Raw genomic sequence first — 20,575 nt, 5'->3', positions numbered from 1 at the left:
GGACAATACATATTTCTTCATGCTATTTATCCTAGAGGTAATAGATATATTATAATTACTTATTCATGCTTGGCTGTCATGGTGCTGATAGTTTCATGAGAGACAGGTTAAAATCATAGGAAAAGTAAAGTTAATTTCATATATATATATATGTGTGTGTGTGTGTGTGTGTGTGTGTGTGTGTGTGTGTGTGTGATACCAGGACCTAAATCATCTTTATGGTGGCACCAATGACTGAAATTCCTTCTTGAAGAATAATTGTTCTAAAACTCTTTGAACCAACCGTTAGACCAATTCAGTTATAAAGATCTCTCTCCAAATATCTCTTGGTTATTTTGGATTTAGTAGAAGGCTCTGGAAAATGCTAATTAAAATATTAACTTTTTTTACTTTTATTAGGCAGCGAGTTCATTAGATGCTGAAGATGGGCTACGGTTCATGCAAGAAATGATTGAGTTATCCAGCCAACAACAAAAAGAGCAGCAGTTACCTCCACGTGCAGTTCAAATTATTTCCCATCCATTCTTCGGCCGGGTAGTTTTGACAGCAGGACCTGCACAGTTTGGAATGGATCTGTCTAAGGACCAATCTGGGGTATGTGTTGTCTTTGAAATTTTACTTAGCCTACATCTTATATTTTGTGGTAAATGCAGAATATGAAGTTATTGACATGTATTTAGAATATCTTAAAATTTGCTATGAAGTGTTTTATTTAGAAAAGAGGCTTATTAACTTGCATAAAAGGAGTCCATACGATATTTCCATTTTTTTAGTAGCTACCAAATAATAGGTTAATGCAAAAAGGACATTTATTTATTTGATTTGGAGATCACCTGATTTTAAAAATGCTCTGAGAAGCTTACAATTCACACAAAAAACCCTAAAGAATAAAAAAAATATCTCCAGAAAAGTCAAACGACCAAATATGCCTGAAACCAGTTAAAAAACTAACAAAGGCTTGGCATCTATTCAAACCTCATGTGGATTTTTGACAACTTAGAAACAGCTTTAAGGTGGGAGTCATATGAAACTGCAGAGAGATGCTGTTCAGGGGCAAGTACCACAATAGAGGAGGCACACTAGCCAGGTCTCAATATATCACGTTCTTTACTTGATGACCATTTTGCCTAATCTTACTGGGTAGGTAAAAACTATTGAAGATAGACAGTCTCTTGGATAACTGAGCCCATTCAATGGTGGGTTTCAAATTTTTTTACTACCGGCTCTGTGGGTGTGGCTTGGTGGGCGTGGCTTGGTGGGCGTGGAAGGGGAAGGGGAAGGTTACTGCAAAATCCCCATTTCCTCCCGATCAGCTGGGACTTGGGAGGCAGGGAATAGATGGGGGTGAGGCTAGTCAGAGGTGGTATTTACCCGTTCTCCAAACTACTCAAAATTTCCGCTACCGGCTCTCCAGCACTGTTCAGAACCTGCTGAAACCCACCTCTGGCCCCATTAATATCATAGGTCATAATCAGCACCCTGAATTGTAACCAGAAGCAAAGTGCAACCAGTACATCTCATGAAGCAGAGATGACACATGCTTGTAACATGATATGCCCATCACCCAAATTAGTGAGATAATGGAAGCCCACCTCCCAAGATTCTTCTTTTCATATTATATACTATAAGTACTAAACAAACTGATTTGAATTAGTATAAACAAAATATGGCACATCTATAAGGAATCCAAAAGTTTGGAAAATAGTATCATAAAAAAGGTTTGTCCAAGCTACTTAATAACAACAGAGTTGGAAGGGACCTTGGAGGCCTTCTAGTCCAACCCCCTGCCCAGGCAGGAAACCCTACATCATCTCAGACAGATGGTTATCCAACATTTTCTTAAAAATTTCCAGTGTTGGAGCATTCACAACTTCTGCAGGCAAGTCGTTCCACTTATTAATTGTTCTAACTGTCAGGAAATTTCTCCTTAGTTCTAAGTTGCTTCTTTCCTTGATCAGTTTCCACCCATTGATTCTTGTTCTACCCTCAGGTGCTTTGGAGAACAGCCCAACTCCCACTTCTCTGTGCCAGCCCCTGAGATATTGGAAGACTGCTATCATGTCTCCCCTAGTCCTTCTTTTCATTAAACTAGACATACCCAGTTCCTGCAATTGTTCTTCATATGTTTTAGCCTCCAGTCCCCTAATCATCTTTGTTGCTCTTCTCTGCACTCTTTCTAGAGTCTCAGCATCTTTTTTACATCGTGGCGACCAAAACTGGATGCAATATTCCAAGTGTGGCCTTACCAAGGCATTATAAAGTGGCACTAACACTTCACGTGATCTTGATTCTATCCCTCTGTTTATGCAGCCCAGAACTGTGTTGGCTTTTTTAGCAGCAGCTGCACACTGCTGGCTCATATCTAAATGGTTGTCCACTAGGACTCCAAGATCCCTCTCACAGGTACTACTATTGAGCAAGGTACCACATATACGGTACCTGTGCATTTTGGTTTTTTTGCCTAAATGTAGAACCTTATTTTTTTCTCTGTTGAATTTCATTTTGTTAGATAGCGCCCAATGTTCAAGTCTGTCAAGATCTTTCTGTAATTTGAGCCTATCTTCTGGAGTGTTGGCTATTCCTGCCAGCTTGGTGTCATCTGCAAATTTGATGAGTTCCCCATCTATCCCCTTGTCCAAGTCATTGATGGAGATGTTGAAGAGTACTGGGCCTAAAACAGCCTTGGGGTACTCCACTGCATACTTCCCTCCATGTGGATGTAGTTCCGTTGAGGATTACACGTTGAGTGCGGTTGGTCAGCCAGTTACGGATCCATCTGGTGGTGGTGCTGTCTAACCCACATTTTTCTACTTTATCTAGTAGTAGGTTATGATCTACTTTATCAAATGCTTTACTGAAGTCCAAGTAAATTATATCGACAGCATTCCTCTGGTCTACTAATTTTGTCACTTTGTCAAAGAATGCAATAAGATTAGTCTGGCATGATCTGTTTTTGACAAACCCATGTTGGCTTTTGGTCATTACTTTGTTTGCTTCTAGGTGTTCGGTGATTCGTTGCTTGATTATCTTTTCCAGAATCTTCCTCGGTATTGAGGTCAGGCTGATAGGTCTGTAGTTTCCTGGATCTGTTTTTTTCCCTTTTTTGAAGATGGGCACTACATTAGCTCTTTTCCAGTCCTCTGGCAGCTCTCCTGTGCTCCAGGATCTTTGAAAGATATAGTTCAGTGGTTCTGAGATTTCGTTTGCCAGTTCCTTCAGAACCCTGGGGTGTAATCCATCCGGTCCTGGTGATTTGAACTCGTCTAATGTAGACAAGTGTTCTCTTACCATTTTCTTCCCTATTTTAACTTGTGTTGAAATCCTTGCCTCTGTTAAATGCAAGAAGATTTTCTTCCTTTTTTCTTTTTGGCATTGTTCTCCCTCTTCTTTGTGCTGGCAAATTTTTAGAGATACTATTTGGAATCTCATTTGCTGTTAGAAGTGTGCAAAATATTTCAAGCTTTCAATGAAATTCCTTTGTTTTCAGTGCGGAACACCTCCTATGAAGACAGAACAACACATTTTGAGCTTGAAACAATTTACACACTTCTGTTGTTGATCAAGCACATTTGGTTGATATGCAATATAATAAACGCTCCAAATATGTACTATTTGCCTTTTTGAGTTGATTATAACTTAGAGGGAACCTTTGAATTTTACCATGATTTTATAGTACAGAATCAGAGGAATAGAATAGGTTACCAGTCCCAATTGAATAACTACTTTGCAACAGTCTTGCCTTATGTTTGGCTTTACAACTCCAGAGATCAGATTGGACTAAGAAAACCTTCATTGTAGCACTGATGCACATAGAAAATTCAATCCAATTTACAATATAACTACTAAAGAAATGTTTTCAACTTCAACAAATGGTTCAGTGATTAACTTCAGCAAGATATACAACTTGAATGCACATACAATTTAAAACCTAGCATGCAACTTTTTTGGTTGGATTAGTTTGACTATGGGCTTATCTTGCATGTTTTCCTATTAAGTCTTGTGAAAACTAAAATTATGGGTTAATTTTGGTGTTATCTGATTCAAACCTTTGCATTCTAAATTACCAGATGCTCCAAAGGCTTAGGTTTTTAGCTCCTTGCCTTTTGGCTGTGTATATTTTTATATAAAGATGTACATTGCATTTATGTTGTACTTTCTCATTTATGTGTTGTTAGCTAATATGTAAAATAGGTTGGAAGCTATTTCAATGCAAGAGTGTTCTTTTCCAGAAGAATATCATGTTCAACTGTATTTAGCAGAGATGGCCACCTTGCTGTTGAGCTACAAATCCCAATATCTTCCACCACTGCCCATATTGGTTGAAAGGCCAACATATGGCGGCTACAGTCTGTTCATATTTTATACTAAACATAGCGGAGATATTCAGCAACTGTGCCTTCCATTTCTTCTAATCATATGCTGAATACGATTATCTCAGTTTCATAATGAGCTAGACAAGTGTTAATCTATCATGAAAAGCAGATTTTTGTTGATTATTTAAAATTTATGTAGGAATTCATAATATAAAAAAATGTACCAATTTGGACCAGCGCTGGAAGAGTATGTAACACTATATCAGGTGCTCAATTTAAAATATTTAGAATATTTATACCCCCTTTTGTTATATGATAAATTAATAAAGCAGCTTCAAAATGTTCCTAAAGTTGGTATAATTATTCTTATTTAGCCTAAGAATCTTATTGTTATTTAGCATAAATATAAATTAAGAAAAACATTTTGTATTAAATGTCTGAGTTTTAAAATTACTGGCCATGTTCCAGTGCGGTTTAAGTTAATTGATTTCAGTGGATTTATACATATTGAATTTTGTGTTAAACTTGATAGATATATTTGCTAGGAAGCTGTTCTTATGTTTTGCTGGTGGAATGCAAATGTTCTACAGACTTGAATATTGTATACTAAAGCTTTTAATCTCTTCCACAGACAAGAGGATTTGTTGCAGTCAGTAAACCATATAATGGATGCTCTGAGATTACCAATCCGGAAGCACTGAAGGAAAAAATTGCTCTGATGCAAAGAGGGCAGTGCATGTTTGCTGAAAAGGCCCGGAACATCCAAAAAGCTGGGGCCATAGGCGGCATTGTTATTGGTAAATTATTCAAAGTTATGCAAAGATATTATAATTCAATGTATATTTTCTGAATTGTCACAAACAGGGAATGAAACTTGCACCCTAGGAGATTATCCAAATGGGTTATATAATAACCAGTTTAACATCGAAACAGATAGGATTCCTTGAACAGCTTCAGCATTTGCTTTAAGATTGTACAGGTAGTCCTGTACGACCACGATGGAGCTCTAAATTTCTGTTGTTAAGTGTTGTGTCTGCACCCCCCCGAGCCGGGCCTCCTGCCAGAAAGTGACTTGAAGCCGGGCCTCCTGCCAGAAAGTGACTTGGAAAGTGAGGGGGAAGGGCTGTCAGGACTTACCTCGGGAGCACCGGCTTCCCTGGCTCAGCTCCAGGAGCCAGAGGCAGGCCAGGTGGAAGAGATAATGAGGCCTCCGTCCCCTGACTTTTCCCCCCCCTCCCGGCCACGCCGTCAGACCCAGCTGATGGCAATCAGGCTTGGTTGGACCCTAGGTTTTGTAGGCAGGAGAGGAGGGAACAACAGAAGCAGGGGTGGGGCAGGCCTAGGAAGTGCTGAGTCATGGAGCCACACCCCACAGGATATAAAGGCAGCCAGAGCTGCTGTGCCTCTTCGTAGCAGGCAAATCAACTGATTAACTAAGAGCTGAAGTTTGTTCCTGGGTGACTCATAGGCGTTGAGGGAGATAACAGAGACACTTGGCAGACGCTCACTATTTTGCTTCCAGAGCTGATAGTGCCGGCTAATTAAGCCATCACTCGGATAGAGGCGAAGGAGGACAGAACATTAAGTGAGACATTTGTTAAGTGAATTTTGCCCCATTTTATGACTTTTTTTGCCACAGTTGTTAAGTGAATCACTGCAGTTGTTAAGTTAGTAACACAGCTGTTAAATGACTCTGGCTTCCCCATTGATTTTGTTTGTCAAAAGATTGCAATAGGTGAACACATGACCTTGAGACACAACAAGGGTAATAACTATGAACCAGTTGTCAAGCATCTGAATTTTGATCACATGATCATGGGGATGCCACAAAGGTTATAACTCTGAAAAATGATCATGCCACTTTTTTCAATGCCATTGTAACTTTGAACAGTCATTAAATGAACTATTGTAAGTTGAGGACTACCTGTATTGTTATCTGAACTGTATGCCAAGCGGAGTAGAGAAATAGATTGGCCAGCCACAAGTTTACTTACTCATGTACTTTCTGTTGGCAAAGAAAGCCAAATGACAAGTGGCACAGATGCAATAGATAGATGTAAGAAGGGCAGTCCAAATAGTGGCCTAGGTTCTTTCTGGTAACTTGTGCTAGCTTATTGTATCTTGACCTTTCCTTTTTAGAGTGGGGTATTTCATATTGTACTTCATTGTAATACCCTTTCTAAGCATGTATTATGATTTGGGTGGTAGGTCAGAAGCTGTACAGCACAGGTGTCAAACTCGTGGTGTCATGTTTGCCATCACGTGATGTTTTGTGATGTTTTTCCCATTCACAGAGCTTGAGTTGGCATGGCCTGCACATGACACATCCGGCCCACCAATCTGACATCCCTACTGTAGAAAAAACACATTATTTTAGGTCTTGTTGCTTAAAGATGCATGCAAATATATATGTGTTCAAAGTATATTAGAATTAGAAGTAGAAATTCCCTGTGTAATTGTGCATCCAGGATTTGTATTCACTTTATGACAGCTTGCAGTATTAAGCAGTTGATATTACCCATTGTACAAAATCAGCACCTGTCTACAACATCTTGAAAAATGTATCTAACATGTCTTTAAAAACCTTATGAGTATTTATACTTCATAGATTACACAAGATGTGCTGTCCCTATTTCTTTTAAAATAATTTTCCAAAGATTATTGCTGCCATGAAAAAAATGAATCAGGTCTATTACTTGCACATATAAAATGCTCAATAACAATGTGGATGTGGTACAAATGATGGAAATTTCCACTGGAAATTTTATTGGAAAAATTTATGTTTGCTATACCTAGATGATAATGAAGGAAGCAGCAGTGATACAGCTCCCCTTTTTCAAATGGCGGGTGATGGCAAGAATACAGACGATATCACTATCCCCATGCTGTTTCTCTTCAACAAGGAAGGAAATATTATTCTTGATGCCATTCAGTCGTATGAAGGTGTAGAAGTGCTGCTTTCAGATAAAGCAAAAGACAGAGGTAAGGACAAAATTAATGCTTTCTGATAAAGAAAAGGAGGTAAAAGTACATCTTTGTTAAGATTAAAAGCAATCCCAATGAATCATACAGTAGTACTTACTTAATGATCGGTGACCATTCATATTTACAACAACACTGAATGAGTGGCACTTACAGTCGGGCCTTGGAGTTCCCGCTGTTGCTGTGTCCCCATGGACATGTGATTTTCAGTGTTCCCTGCTAACTTTTCACAAGGAAAGTCAATGGGAAAATTGGCAGGAAGTCAAAGTTGAGTAACAGGAGGTCCTTGCTTAACAGGTTATGCAGTCCTTACTTAATGTCAACAATTGGGACTGCTGGAATTACCATTGCTAAACAGCATTGTCACATGACACGATTTATGTATGTATCGCTTAGCGAAGGCAATTCCAGTCCCCACCGTTAATTGAGGACTACCTGTTGTCTTAAATTTCGGTTGTGGAGAATATAGAAAGAGAGCATAAGAAGGAATATTTAATTCAAGCTTTTGAAGCTACCGTGTTTCCATGAAAATAAGACCCTGTCTTATATTTTTTTGAACCCTGAAATAAGCCCTTGGCCTTATTGTCATGTGCTCAAAAGCCCGATTGGGTTTATTATCAGAGGATGTCTTATTTTGGGGGAAACAGGGTAATAAATAGGAATCTATGCCAGGCTTTCTGAAATAGCATTATTTATTAAATACTCCGACTGAATTTCTATAAGTGAATCCTTACTCTGCATCACAAAATAAATAATCTTTTAAACAAAACATTTTAGAAAAAAAAATGTGTTAGGCGCAGTGCCTTACCCATGGTAGTTAATTAAAGAAATGTTGTAGGTTTACCTTTGCAACTCCAGGGATATTAAATTAGTAGCTCCTAAGCTGTGTATGTAAGGATACAGTGAACTGATTTCTGATTTTATGGTCCTCCATGATAATACTTAAAGCACAGCAATCAACTTTTCTGCTTGCCAGTTCAAGTCCACAGATGTATGTAATATAAGTTTAGAGAAGAAAAATGCATCTTGATATGAATGTGAACTTGGTAATGTTTATCAGTGAATGTTCATTCTACAATCTTGAAAATAGCATTTTAAAAACAATGTTAAATATTAAAGATGAATTTATTTAGTGGGCCGCAGTCCTAAACAGCAAAATCAATCGATACATTTTTAAGCATATTAGGAAGATCAGATGATCATAACTTGTAATGCAAACAAGCTTTGTTGCTGCAAATGTACCTTTGCTGATATCATGTAACAGATTAAAATTTTCAGTGCTTTAGGACCAAACTGTCTTTTTTGTAGCAAATTCTCATCAAAATCCCTCTGGATTTTGAAGCCTGAATTAACCAACTGCAACTTCGTGAAGACCGTTTTTCATTTTCAAACTGAATATTTTGTTATTTTTTTAAAGAACATGTCATGCAAAGTATTGCAATCCATAATTTCATAAGGGTTTTTTTCTAAGTCTGGAGAACATTTTGGTTGAATTATTTTTAATTATTAAATAAATACATGTTTAACCCAACAATTTTCCTTGGAAGACTTTGGTCTTACAAAGTCTACCGAGTACTTCCGGATTCTGGAAAAATACTAGAGAAAATTCTGAAATATGAATAATAGAAAATGGGGTTTTGGAGATTATAGCAAATTTATAGGTCAAATTCCAAATTTCACCATATGTTTTGTTTGTATAACTACTAAGAGTTGTCTCTATTACCTATTCATACTTTTTCCTGGAAATGACTGCTATTTCAAATGGACCAAAGATAATTAAACTGAGACGTTTCATTACTCATCCAAGTTACTTCTTCGGTCAAAAAGCTTTTTTTGCCTGAAAAAATTAGGATGAGTAACAAAACATCTCAGTTTAAAAAACTTGGTCCAGTTGCCATGATTTAACCTTTTTAGATACATTTGGCCTGGATGATTGAATCTTCATTTTCATACTGTCAGGCCAAGGCACTTAAAAGAGTATTGGTGTATTCCTTTGCCCATATTATCCCATTGGTACGATCTGAAATTAAAAACAATGTAAATATATGTGTGTAGCTTCTGTACATACACAAGGTTCTCTGATGCTAGTTCTGAACTGTAGAAACTTTTTTTTCTTTCTGTTGAACTGAACTGTTTGTTTGCCCAACTTTAAAGAAAAGTTTAGAATAGAGAAAGAGCTAGGATGTATCTCCTTAACTAATCAGAAATTATTATAAGTAGCAACTATATTACAAGCTAACATACTATTGCTTACATACCACCAGCTTGGGATGGTACCTATTGATACAGTACTTCAAAAAAAAATAAATCTTGTTACTGAACTAATCTGGGTACCTCCAAAAGGAAGAGCATTGTACTGATGTCAGTGAGAGTAGCGTTAACTGAATAGATGAAAACTAATTAATTCATACTCTGTTGATAATTGAGACATAAGGGTCAAGAGAATTATTATATTGGAATTGTTTCATGTATTGTAAATAAAGTGTTTATCTTTAAACTTTAGGAAACATATAGTTTATATATATATAGTATTTATTCATAAGAAAATAAATATAAATAAATATAATTAATATTCTTACATTATGAAAATATACTTTAATATAATTACTGAAATATATTGAAATAAGAAAATAAATATTTTAAATATATGTCAATAATTATATTAAAGTATATTTTCATAATGTAAGAATATTGATTATATTAAAATCTGGTACCCTCCCAGAGGAACTAGAAAATAACTAATATTTTCTTTTTATTTACAATCCAAGAGAAGTCATAAAAGCAAAGTATGGCAAATATAGTGAATATAGGGGGGGAAATGCATAGGAAAAAATAATGTGAAAAAAGCACCAGGTAATTTCTAAAAACTACGACTCTCAATAGAAATTTTACAACCTTTAAGGTTCTGAGAATTGATCACATAGAGTGGTTATCACAAAATCACAAGAGCAATTAAAATTTCTGACAATTGGGGCTATGAGTTTTGATTGGGTGGGTATATAACAGGCATTTAATCAGAAGTAACAATAAAACCCTACTATAAAAAAGACTCGGGAGAAACTTCACCCTAACTCCTATTTAAGCTAAGGCTGTAGTAAGTAGTAGAGTTAATTGTTAAGGATAAAATAAATTCGGACAAACTAAATTCAGTTACTTTGAATTCTCTCTCTCTGTGTAAATGTTAAGTAGGATCCTAACTTTCTTCTGCTGTATTCTATGGGGAATATGGTTGCTATCAGATTAAAGCCTTGTCACCTCCATATCAGAAGTGTGTGGCACTGTTTTGGAGTGGTTTTTCTTGCTCCATGGCCAGTTCCAGTCAGGGTTGGTGGAAGGGAGTGGTTGAGCCCTAGTCTGCTACATGTGTGGTGCCTCAGTACTCTATACTCTCCATCCTCCTTCTATATGTCTACATGAGGCCACTGGGAAAGATCATTTGTGATTTGGAGTGAGGTGTTATCAATATGCAGATGATATCCAGTGATACATCTGTCAGACCTAGAAGCCATCTTTTACAGTTGGGCCTTCAGGCCTGCCACTTTTTCTACTGTGGGAAAATGGGAGGGGGGGTTGTATAGAGCATGGGTGATATACCCATGGCTGTCCAAGTGAACTGTTGAAGATACAGAAGAACAGGTTGCCCTCATTTCTGCCAAAATTGAATAGTTATAGTTTGGGGACCCACTCATTCGGACGTTGGAGGGTTTCCATAATTTTGAATAGGGTAGTACTACCCTAGTCAGATTAAGCGCACAATCTGGGGATTCTCCTGAATTCATAGCTCCTACTCAACGGGTGGCAGCTCTGGCAAGTGAGGCCTTTGCAAAACTGCAGTTTGTGTGCTAGTTGCACCTATTCCTGGACTGAGATGGCCTGCTCACGATCAATCACTCCTGTCACTTTCCAAGTGGACTACTGCAGGAGCTTCATTTAGAGTGTATGGAGACCATCCAGAAGCTTCAGTTAGTCCAGAATGCAGCATGTGGGGAGTTATGAGTGCATCTCATTATGCCATGTAGCACTACTACTGTGTGAACTGGACTGGCTTTCATAGGCTTCTGGATGTGATTCAATGTGATGGTTGTCAGTTTAAAAACCCAGTATGGCATGGACTAGCGTTACCTGAGGGACTACCATATCCAAAGAACGTCTTTCTCCCCCCCCCACATGCTCCCACAATTCCTTTCTTTTAAATGTCATGGGATGTCTGAATCGTGTCTTTTCTGTGGTTGCTCCTCTTTGAAGCATTGTTATTCCCCATCCCACCCATATACAACAGGCCCAACCCTCATTTTTAGGAACGCCATTAAGAGCTGGCTCCCTCACTTCCCCCGCCATTCGAGGCCAGTTAAGTGGAGTCTTCTTTTGGTTATTCCTTTATGGTTCATTGCCATTTCTGTATTATGTATTTTATATTTATATACCATAAAAATTTTTCATCTTATATGGTGGGAGGGGGTGTTATTTGTTTTCATGCTTTTTGCTGCCCAGAGTCACACTATTTGAGTTGGATGGCTTTATAAATCTAACAAATAAATACACACATATAAATAGTTGTTTGAATCCTGTTGAGATCTTATTTAGAGAGTTTTTTTTCTAAAGCAACTGCTAAGTAAATAAATGAACTTAATTGAAAGTTGGTGGGTTTGTGGATTTATGCACATGTACTTTTTCCCTTCTCCTTGTGCTACCTTTGGAATGTCAGCAACTATATTTAAAGATAAAACGATTCCAAACTACATTATTGATAGCAGTAAGTATTAAAAATATCTGTACATACTTTACCAAGAGAGAGATAAAAAGATATTTTGAGATGTTTCCTGATACTACAACTAAGTGAAATGTAAATTAGTCAGCAAGACCTAGACCTTAATTTATGGATAGTTTATGCTTAAAAGTTATTGGGATGCTGCTGACATGATGATCCAACAAAAAATGTACAAAATCTAGTTGTAGAAATATGCCTATGTTTGGTGCTCTCATTGAGAAAGTTGAAGTATTTTCTTCCGTATCATCACTACTTTGTCAAAAATCACTCAAAAATTTGATGAATATTTTAGATGCACATAAATTCTGGGAGGCAATGACTAGTTTCTTAATTCCAGCTTCAGTAGTGGAATTCCAGCTTCCACTACACTTGATAGTGTAGTGATCAAAGATTTCTTTTCAAATAATGCTGGAGATTAGGATTCTAAGTATATCCTAATATTAGAATGCTTTGAAAATTTAAATTCAAAATAGGTAAACATGATTTTGGACGAATCCTGCTAGGCTGTTTATTTTCATGCTTATAGAAATAGATGCTTGGGATAAGGGAAAAAACTTGGTCCCATGGAAACTTAGGTTGATCAGTTTCTTGAGGAGAACATTATCCTTATTTTAGCAATCAAGTAAGTAATTTATACTGATTTCTTTATAATACTTATCTAACAAGATGTAAATCTGAAGAACCTCAAAGGTGTGCATTTGGGAGTTTTTGACACTATTAATCATAGTTAAGAAAAAGTCAATTGATATTGCTTATGGTCATATGGTACTTCTAGATGGAAGTAAACTAGAAATGTGTTAAAGAATTGTTTTTTTCCCCTTTCCTTCTAAGATTTGGAAATGGAAACCGTGGATCAGATGTCATCTGATAATGATTCCCATAATCAGAAAACTGAAGAGATTTCAGCAGATTTGAACTTGGTCTCTCAAGAATCTGAAGGAGAAGTTGATACAAGCTCATTTGCAGAGTCAGACAGCAATAGTTTTTCTCAAACAAACCAAGATTCTTGTACCCCTGAATTCCAGGAAACTGGCAGTAGCAGTCAAGCAGCAGAACAGGATAATCATCCTGAGGAACAGTCAAAGATTGAGACAGATTCCAGTCCCAGTAATAACTGGAGTAATAAAGACCAATCTATGGAATCAATATTAGCTGATTGGAATGAAGACATAGAAGCATTTGAAATGATGGAAAAAGATGAACTATAACTTCAAATACTTTGCTTGTGAACTTTACCAAGGAGATAATGGCCCTGATATCTGAAATTCAAAAAAGAATTGTTCAGTATTGTGACAAGCAGCCAGGTTTTTATTGGCAAAAGCCAGCATGTGTTATAATTTGAACTGGGTTGTTTTTTTTTGTTTACCTTGTTTTTAAAAATGGGAATGTGCAATCGACCCATTTGCAGAGTTCCTTTGCATGGTGCTGTAATACAGAAGGTTCATTCAGGGAATGATATGAATTCTTCCTGTGTTCCAGATCATTGTGGGTTAGCTTAGCATCGTCTTCGGGAGGCAAAGAAATGACTGCAGTGGAATTAATGCACCAGTGAGCCTGAATGGCCAGCTGTAGCTTTACATCTTGGCCCATAAAGGTCACGAGTGGCAGGTGTGACAATGCTGTTTTTGAGAGTCAATATTGTATCTCAAAGTCTTTTTGGAGACATGGTGAAAAATAGTTTGTTGTGCCTTTATGATGAAGGCGAAGCAGTGGGCAGCTGTGATTGTTTTGTGCCACTTAATGTAGTGAGTGTGCTGTACCTCCTTATCACTTCTTCCATTTTATCACTTTGAAGAATGACCAATTCATTTGGATGTTATTCTTTTTTTTTCATTCAAGACAAGGTTGTTTATAAACCAAAGGCAATGTGTTCTGTTAACAAAAAACGACGAAGAAAAACTGGATAATTCTTAAAGTTCTTTATGGATAATGGGACAAAAGTTGTCTACACTCCCAACACTTTGGTTTTGAATGTCGTGCATGAAATGGCAAGTTCAAAATGAGCCAAACTCAGTATCCTTTCCAATCTCTGGAAAAGGTACGAAATCATCTTGCATTAGGATTTAATTTATTTTGTTCTGCTTTTTTTATAATTAAGTGGGCCTTACATCAAAATCATCCTATTCTGTACGTATCTTAAAATTTGTGTGTTTTCCTTCTATAAAAAGTGGTCAGTATCTCAACAATAAATAATGCATCCTTAGCATAATAGAAAGCCAAGCAAAAACTAGTATCATGTGTAGTTGAGGGGTATGCAAAACATGGTGAATTTGAAACCTTTCGACTTCCAATTGGGTGGATCTGTGCTTATTGGAATGCCTTCCTCATCTAGGTTCATAGCAGGTATTTTGTGCTTTGCACTCCGAGCACTTCTGGAAAAGTCCTGTTCACACTTGGAACAGAGCAGATTGAACTCAGCATGTTTTAAATTCAGAACATTTTGCATGTCACTAGTATAGATTTTTTTTTCAATTGTAGCAGAAATATTTCATAGCAATCATGTTTCACAGATGTCTTACGTTTAAATTTAGTTTCCTTTAAAAAAAAAAACCAGTGTAGCACACAAAGCAAATAAGACTGCCTAACATTTCTTTTTTTTTTCTTTTCTTTTTTACTTTTAGGAAGTAAAAAGTCAAATGATTTGACACAGCCATATTGCACTGCGCCCTATACTTGGCCTTGTCACATATAGCTGATTTGTTGCAAAAATTGACAAAGATCATATGTTCAAATGCAATATGTAGTATGGGAAGGCTTGTCATACTGCAAGTTCGCTTACATTGCATCTCCCTGCAGGCTTCTTATTACTGAAACCTGACTATCCAATATTGCATTGGATAGCAGATTTCTGGAGGGAACCAGTGGCTTCCCTCTAATGCAGCATTTTATTTCCCCATAGAACTGAGTGATAAGAGTGGGTTTCTGTATCAGGAAAAGGTCAACTGCAATGGCATGAGAGTTAAGCCAATTGAGCTGAGAACTGAAGATGGAATGAATTATTCTTTTGCTCTCGTGTGTCGGAGTTGTTTCTTGGTCACAAAAGATTGATACACAGTAAACAATTAAAACCACATTGCAGTTATTTATGTACAGTAGGTAGGTAGGGCAAACTGCTGAAAGGTCCTTCTACAAAAAATTTACAGTGTGTAAAACAGCCTTTTAAATGTACAGATCAGAATGTTTTTAGGAATTTGATACCTAGGTGAGACTTTTACAGGAATTGGGTGCAAATGGTTGTGAGTTTTAGTGAATTAATAAAACAAGTGTCCTTTAACTTTTTAAAAGACTTTATTTGCATATAATGAACCCCAAATTGTGTTTAGATGTGAAGCTTGGTTTTTACGCACTAGGATATTCCTTCAGAGAACTTCAGTACCGGATTCTTTAAAGTGCTCTTTGATAGTTTAGGGCCCTATGGTAGAAAATGAGTTTTGAGCTGACAAAATACATTAAAAACACCTGGAATGTCCAGAATAGGAACACCTGTAGTAAAAGGCTTTTAAAATATTTCTTCTGGTTTAGAATAATTTACCGAGCTGCTGTTTTCTTTAATCCTGTAGTAGGACTTGCTCATTTTATTTCTGATAAGATCATTCACTAGTAGTGTCTTCACAAAGCATTTTGGACAGATTCATATCTTTCTGCACAACAACCACTAAATTTTCACCACCTCTTACATTAACTATTAATTAATGCAGCTCTTTATTAAGAGTTTGCACACCTGCTGTTTCCTATACATAGTTCATACCATGGAATGTTAGGTTACGCCTGCCATTAAATATCTGCAAATGCTTTGAGTTTTCCTCATTGATTCAGGGATTATTGAGATATTTGCTTGCCGTTAGAAAGGAGAATCTGAAAGGTGGTAGTCTACCTCAGATATAGCTTGTCCTTTTTATATATCTAGTTCTTCATCACAGCCATAAGCCTGCTCAATAGTAAAAAGGTTTACATATTAACTACATTAACGGCTTTTTGGAGAGAAGTTATCTAATTTAAGATCTTCATATCAGCCTTTTTAGACTACCATTCTGGCACATTTGATGAGAAGCACGAGAGTCAGCCACTTGCATGCATCTAACCTAAAGGGAAGTCGTGCAGAAGTTGGCATAATACTAGTTCATCTCTCATTGGGCTCCTTAACCTGCTTGTTTTGTCTCCATCTTTTTTCCCGTGTGGTTACTTAGCGCAGGTACAAAGAGATCCTAGGGATAATATTATACCCAACAGTCAGTACAATAAAGAGAGAACATTCTATGAATGCATACCATACATCCACATTTTTGTAAGACTTTTTACCAGCCCAATTTACAGCCATATATTTTCTTATGATGTAATTTATGAAAAAGTCTAAAGGGGTGCTTGTTAACACTACTGTTGGATTTTTCAATCTGGCGCTTTTAAGCGTATACAATATCCCTAAGGGCAAATGTGTACTGTGATGTAAAAGTCTGAGCTCCAAGTGTACATAATCTTTGTATATAAAATTGTCTACTTGATTATAATTGCTGATTGTAAAGATTTAATAAAACATGTAAATATTCTGGTCAAAGTACTGGAATGAATTGTTCATTGAGACTTAAGATGCTCCTCAAAATAATCTGTGATCTCCATAAGTAGATATATATTCCATTCCACATAAGCATCAGTTATTCAAATTGGAATCTAAGATGAAATAAACACAACTAAGATTTTATTTTTATTTATTTATTATTCAAATTTTTATACCGCCCTATCTCCCAAAGGACTCAGGGCGGTTTACAGCCTAATAAAACATAAGAATAAATACAAGTTAAAACAACATTTAAAAAACTTATTAAATTAGGCCAAATTTAAAACTATCGTTAAAATGATACAAAACCCCATTTAAAAACTAAATTTAAAACAAACCCTAGGCCAGCCCTGCACAGATAAATAGATGTGTCTTAAGCTCGCGATGGAAGGTTCGAAGGTCAGGAAGTTGGCGAAGTCCTGGGGGAAGCTCGTTCCAGAGGGTGGGGGCCCCCACAGAGAAGGCCCTTCCCCTGAGTGTCGCCAGTCGGCACTGCCTGGCGGACGGCACCCTAAGGAGTCCCTCTCTGTGAGAGCGTACGGGTCGGTGGGAGGCAATTGGTGGCAGTAGGCGGTCCCGTAAATAACCCGGCCCTATGCCATGGAGCGCTTTAAAGATGGTAACCAAAACCTTGAAGCGCACCCGAAAGGCCACAGGTAGCCAGTGCAGTCTGCGCAGGAGTGGTGTCACATGGGAGCCACGAGGGGCTCCCTCTATCACCCGCGCAGCTGCATTCTGAACCAACTGAAGCCTCCGGATGCTCTTCAATTGGAGCCCCATATAGAGAGCATTGCAGTAATCCAAGCGAGATGTCACGAGCGCATGAGTGACCGTGCATAGGGCATCCCGGTCTAGGAAAGGGCGCAACTGGCGGACCAGGCGAACCTGGTAAAAAGCTCTCCTGGAGACAGCTGTCAAATGATCTTCAAAAGACAGCCGTCCATCCAGGAGAATGCCCAAGTTGCACACCCTTTCCATCGGGGCCAATAACTTGCCCCCAACAGTCAGCCGCGGCTGCAACTGACTGTACCGGGGTGCCGGCATCCACAGCCACTCCGTCTTGGAGGGATTGAGCTTGAGCCTGTTTCTCCCCATCCAGACCCGTACGGCTTCCAGACACCGGGACAGCACTTCGATAGCTTGTTGGGGTGGCCCGGAGTGTCATCAGCGTACAGATGGTACCTCACCCCAAAGCCACTGATGATCTCACCCAGCGGCTTCATATAGATGTTGAACAGAAGGGGCGAGAGAATCGACCCTTGCGGCACCCCACAAGTGAGGCGCCTCGGGGTCGACCTCTGCCCCCCTGCCAACACCGTGCAGGTGCAGGTGCTCAAGGCTTCCTTCAAAGCTAATTTTCTCAGAGGACCCAACAACATCTTGTGGCCCAGTCCAACATTTCTCTGCTATCATTTCCTGTTTTGATTCCTTGTTTTACTTGAACTAATAAACCCTTCGTTTCTTTAAAGGCGCAGTAGATGTTTTGGGATCTAATTTCTCTCTTTGGGAGATGTAATCTGGTAACATGTTTCCGAAATGTAGGGCTGCTTAGGCTGCTTACCAAACACTAGACCTAAAGGTGCTCTTTATATCAGCAGAAAGAGAAAGCCACCTTCCTTTGGTCTAGTGGAATAGAAGAATGAAGATGAGACCAATGAACAACTGAAGTCCTGCAGCAGCTCAAGCTACTTTAGTTGAGTGGGGGAGGCCCCCATAGCAAAGAGACCCCCCCCACCAATGAAAGGCATAATCCAATCCATCAACCTATATAACACACTTGATATTTCCCCCTAAAAGTACTATAAATCACTATCTTTGTCATAAAAATTAGGAAGAGCCAATGAAGTCTGGCAATGAAATTGGCTTCTTGCCCTCATTAAAAGCAACAGTAATCTGGTTCTGTAATTTTATTGTCTAGTTCTAGTGTCATATGTATAGTCTGCTACCTTGGTAACAGTATATTTTGTTGGGTGGTTGGACCTGAATACCTTCTGACACCTCTATAATCCACAAGGATCTTTTTTTAAAAAATAAATAAAAAACATCATCTCTTTCCCAGGAAAAGCAACTACTAAATCCTTAAGGAATTTGCAAACTTGAGGTAGAATGCAGTTACACTGAACATTACTTTTTCAAAGAAAACTAGCACTTTTACAAGAAAAAGATTCCTGTGAATTGGAGTCTAAATCTTATTTATTTATTTATTTTATTTATTATTTATTATTTAAACTTATATACCGCCCTATCTCCCAAAGGACTCAGGGCGGTTTACAGGCATATAAAAAACATCAATATACAAATTAAAATAATCATTAAAAGACTTATTCTAATGCCTATAGTTAATAATACCAATTGTTAAAAATAGAAATAGAAATATTAAAATCGATTTAAAACCCCTCTAAATTTAAAAAATCTAAGCCAGCCCTGCGCAGATGAATAAATGAGTCTTGAGCTCGCGACGGAAGGTCCGAAGATCTGGAAGTTGACGGAGTCCTGGGGAGTTCGTTCCAGAGGTGGGAGCCCCACAGAAGGCCCTTCCTGGGCGTCGCCAGGCGACACTGCCTAGCTGGCGGCACCCTGAGGTCCCTCCTGTGAGAGCGCACGGGTCGGTGAGAGGTATCTGGTCGCAGTAGGCGGTCCCGTAGATAACCCGGCCCTATGCCATGGGCGCTTTAAAGGTGGTCACCAAAACCTTGAAGCGCACCCGAAGACCACAGGTAGCCAGTGCAGCCTGCGCAGGATGGGTGTTATCACGGGAGCCACGGGGCTCCATCTATCACCAGCGCAGCCGCATTCTGGACTAACTGCAGCCTCCGGATGCCCTTCAAGGAGCCCCATGTAGAGGCGTTGCAGTAATCCAGGCGAGGCGTCACGAGGCGTGGTGACCGTGCATAGGGCCTCCCGGTCCAGAAAGGGGCGCAACTGGCGCACCAGGCGAACCTGGTAGAACGCTCTCCTGGAGACGGCCGTCAAGTGATCTTCTAGAGACAGCCGTTCATCCAGGAGGACGCCTAAGTTGCGCACCCTCTCCATCGGGGCCAATGACTCGCCACCGATGGTCAGCCGCGGATTTAGCTGACTGTACCGGGATGCCGGCATCCACAGCCACTCTGTCTTGGAGGGATTGAGCTTGAGCCTGTTTCTCCCCATCCAGACCCGTACGGCCTCCAGACACCGGGACAGCACTTCGATGGCTTCGTTGGGGTGGTCCGATGTGGAAAAGTACAAATCTCCACCATCCATGGTCTAGACCAGGGATGTCAAACTCGCGGCCCACAGGCCAGATGCGTCACATGCTGGCCCCACCCCACCCGGTTTAGCGAAGGGGGGGGGAAATCCCAATACATCACGTGACATCGGCGTGATGACACGAGTTTGACACCCCTGGTCTAGACTGTAAATTAGTCTGTATTATAAAAACAGTTCCAATAAAACTGTCTGGCCTTTAACTAGACAGTAAATCCTGGGGGCAAAACATTATGCAGCCTTTTTTGAGCCATTCAATGTATTTCTTGGCTTTTGGACTTTGTTTTAATAAGCTGAAGATCAGATACATTTTAACAAACTACCATAGCAGCTATGAATTAGGTAAGCAATGCATTTTAACCAATGACTTTTCTGGTTGATGAAGTTTCTACAGTGTAGCAATAGATGGCACTAAAGATTAAGACCAAAAACAGGAATTTGATTCATATTTAGACTTGGATAAGACCCAAATTCTCCTAGTCTAAAATTTCATTTCCACCTAATTATTTATGGAAGTTCATGAAAAGGTAGTAAACAGGGTATTTGTTCCTCCTCTCTTCAATAGATTTAAGATTTTGAAGTTAGCCTCAGATTTGTGCTACAAAGGCTAAATTATGTTGGATATTTGGGGAGTTTAAAAATTGTAGCTTATTTCCTGTAAGATCAGGAGGTGGCTGTTACATAATTGCTTGCATTAATCATCAAAGTAAAACT

At 38.7% G+C, this 20,575-nt stretch overlaps 1 protein-coding gene across 1 annotated transcript in view; it reads left to right on the top strand.

Moving 5' to 3' along the window:
* The window catches only part of EDEM3 (ER degradation enhancing alpha-mannosidase like protein 3), a 36,068-nt gene extending 20,646 nt beyond the window's left edge, over nt 1-15,422 (top strand). The window contains exons 17-20 of the mRNA XM_058176820.1: nt 400-594; nt 4,945-5,110; nt 7,110-7,295; nt 12,895-15,422. Coding sequence (XP_058032803.1) covers nt 400-594; nt 4,945-5,110; nt 7,110-7,295; nt 12,895-13,271 — 924 coding nt within the window. The 3' untranslated portion in view covers nt 13,272-15,422. The remainder of the gene's footprint in view (nt 1-399; nt 595-4,944; nt 5,111-7,109; nt 7,296-12,894) is intronic.
* Nucleotides 15,423-20,575: the final 5,153 nt, after the last annotated feature.

The sequence above is a fragment of the Ahaetulla prasina genome, chromosome 3 (assembly GCF_028640845.1).
Source record: "Ahaetulla prasina isolate Xishuangbanna chromosome 3, ASM2864084v1, whole genome shotgun sequence".
Taxonomy (NCBI): domain Eukaryota; kingdom Metazoa; phylum Chordata; class Lepidosauria; order Squamata; family Colubridae; genus Ahaetulla; species Ahaetulla prasina.
Note: the sequence above shows the minus strand (reverse complement) of the source record. Positions and strands in the feature narration are given on the sequence as shown.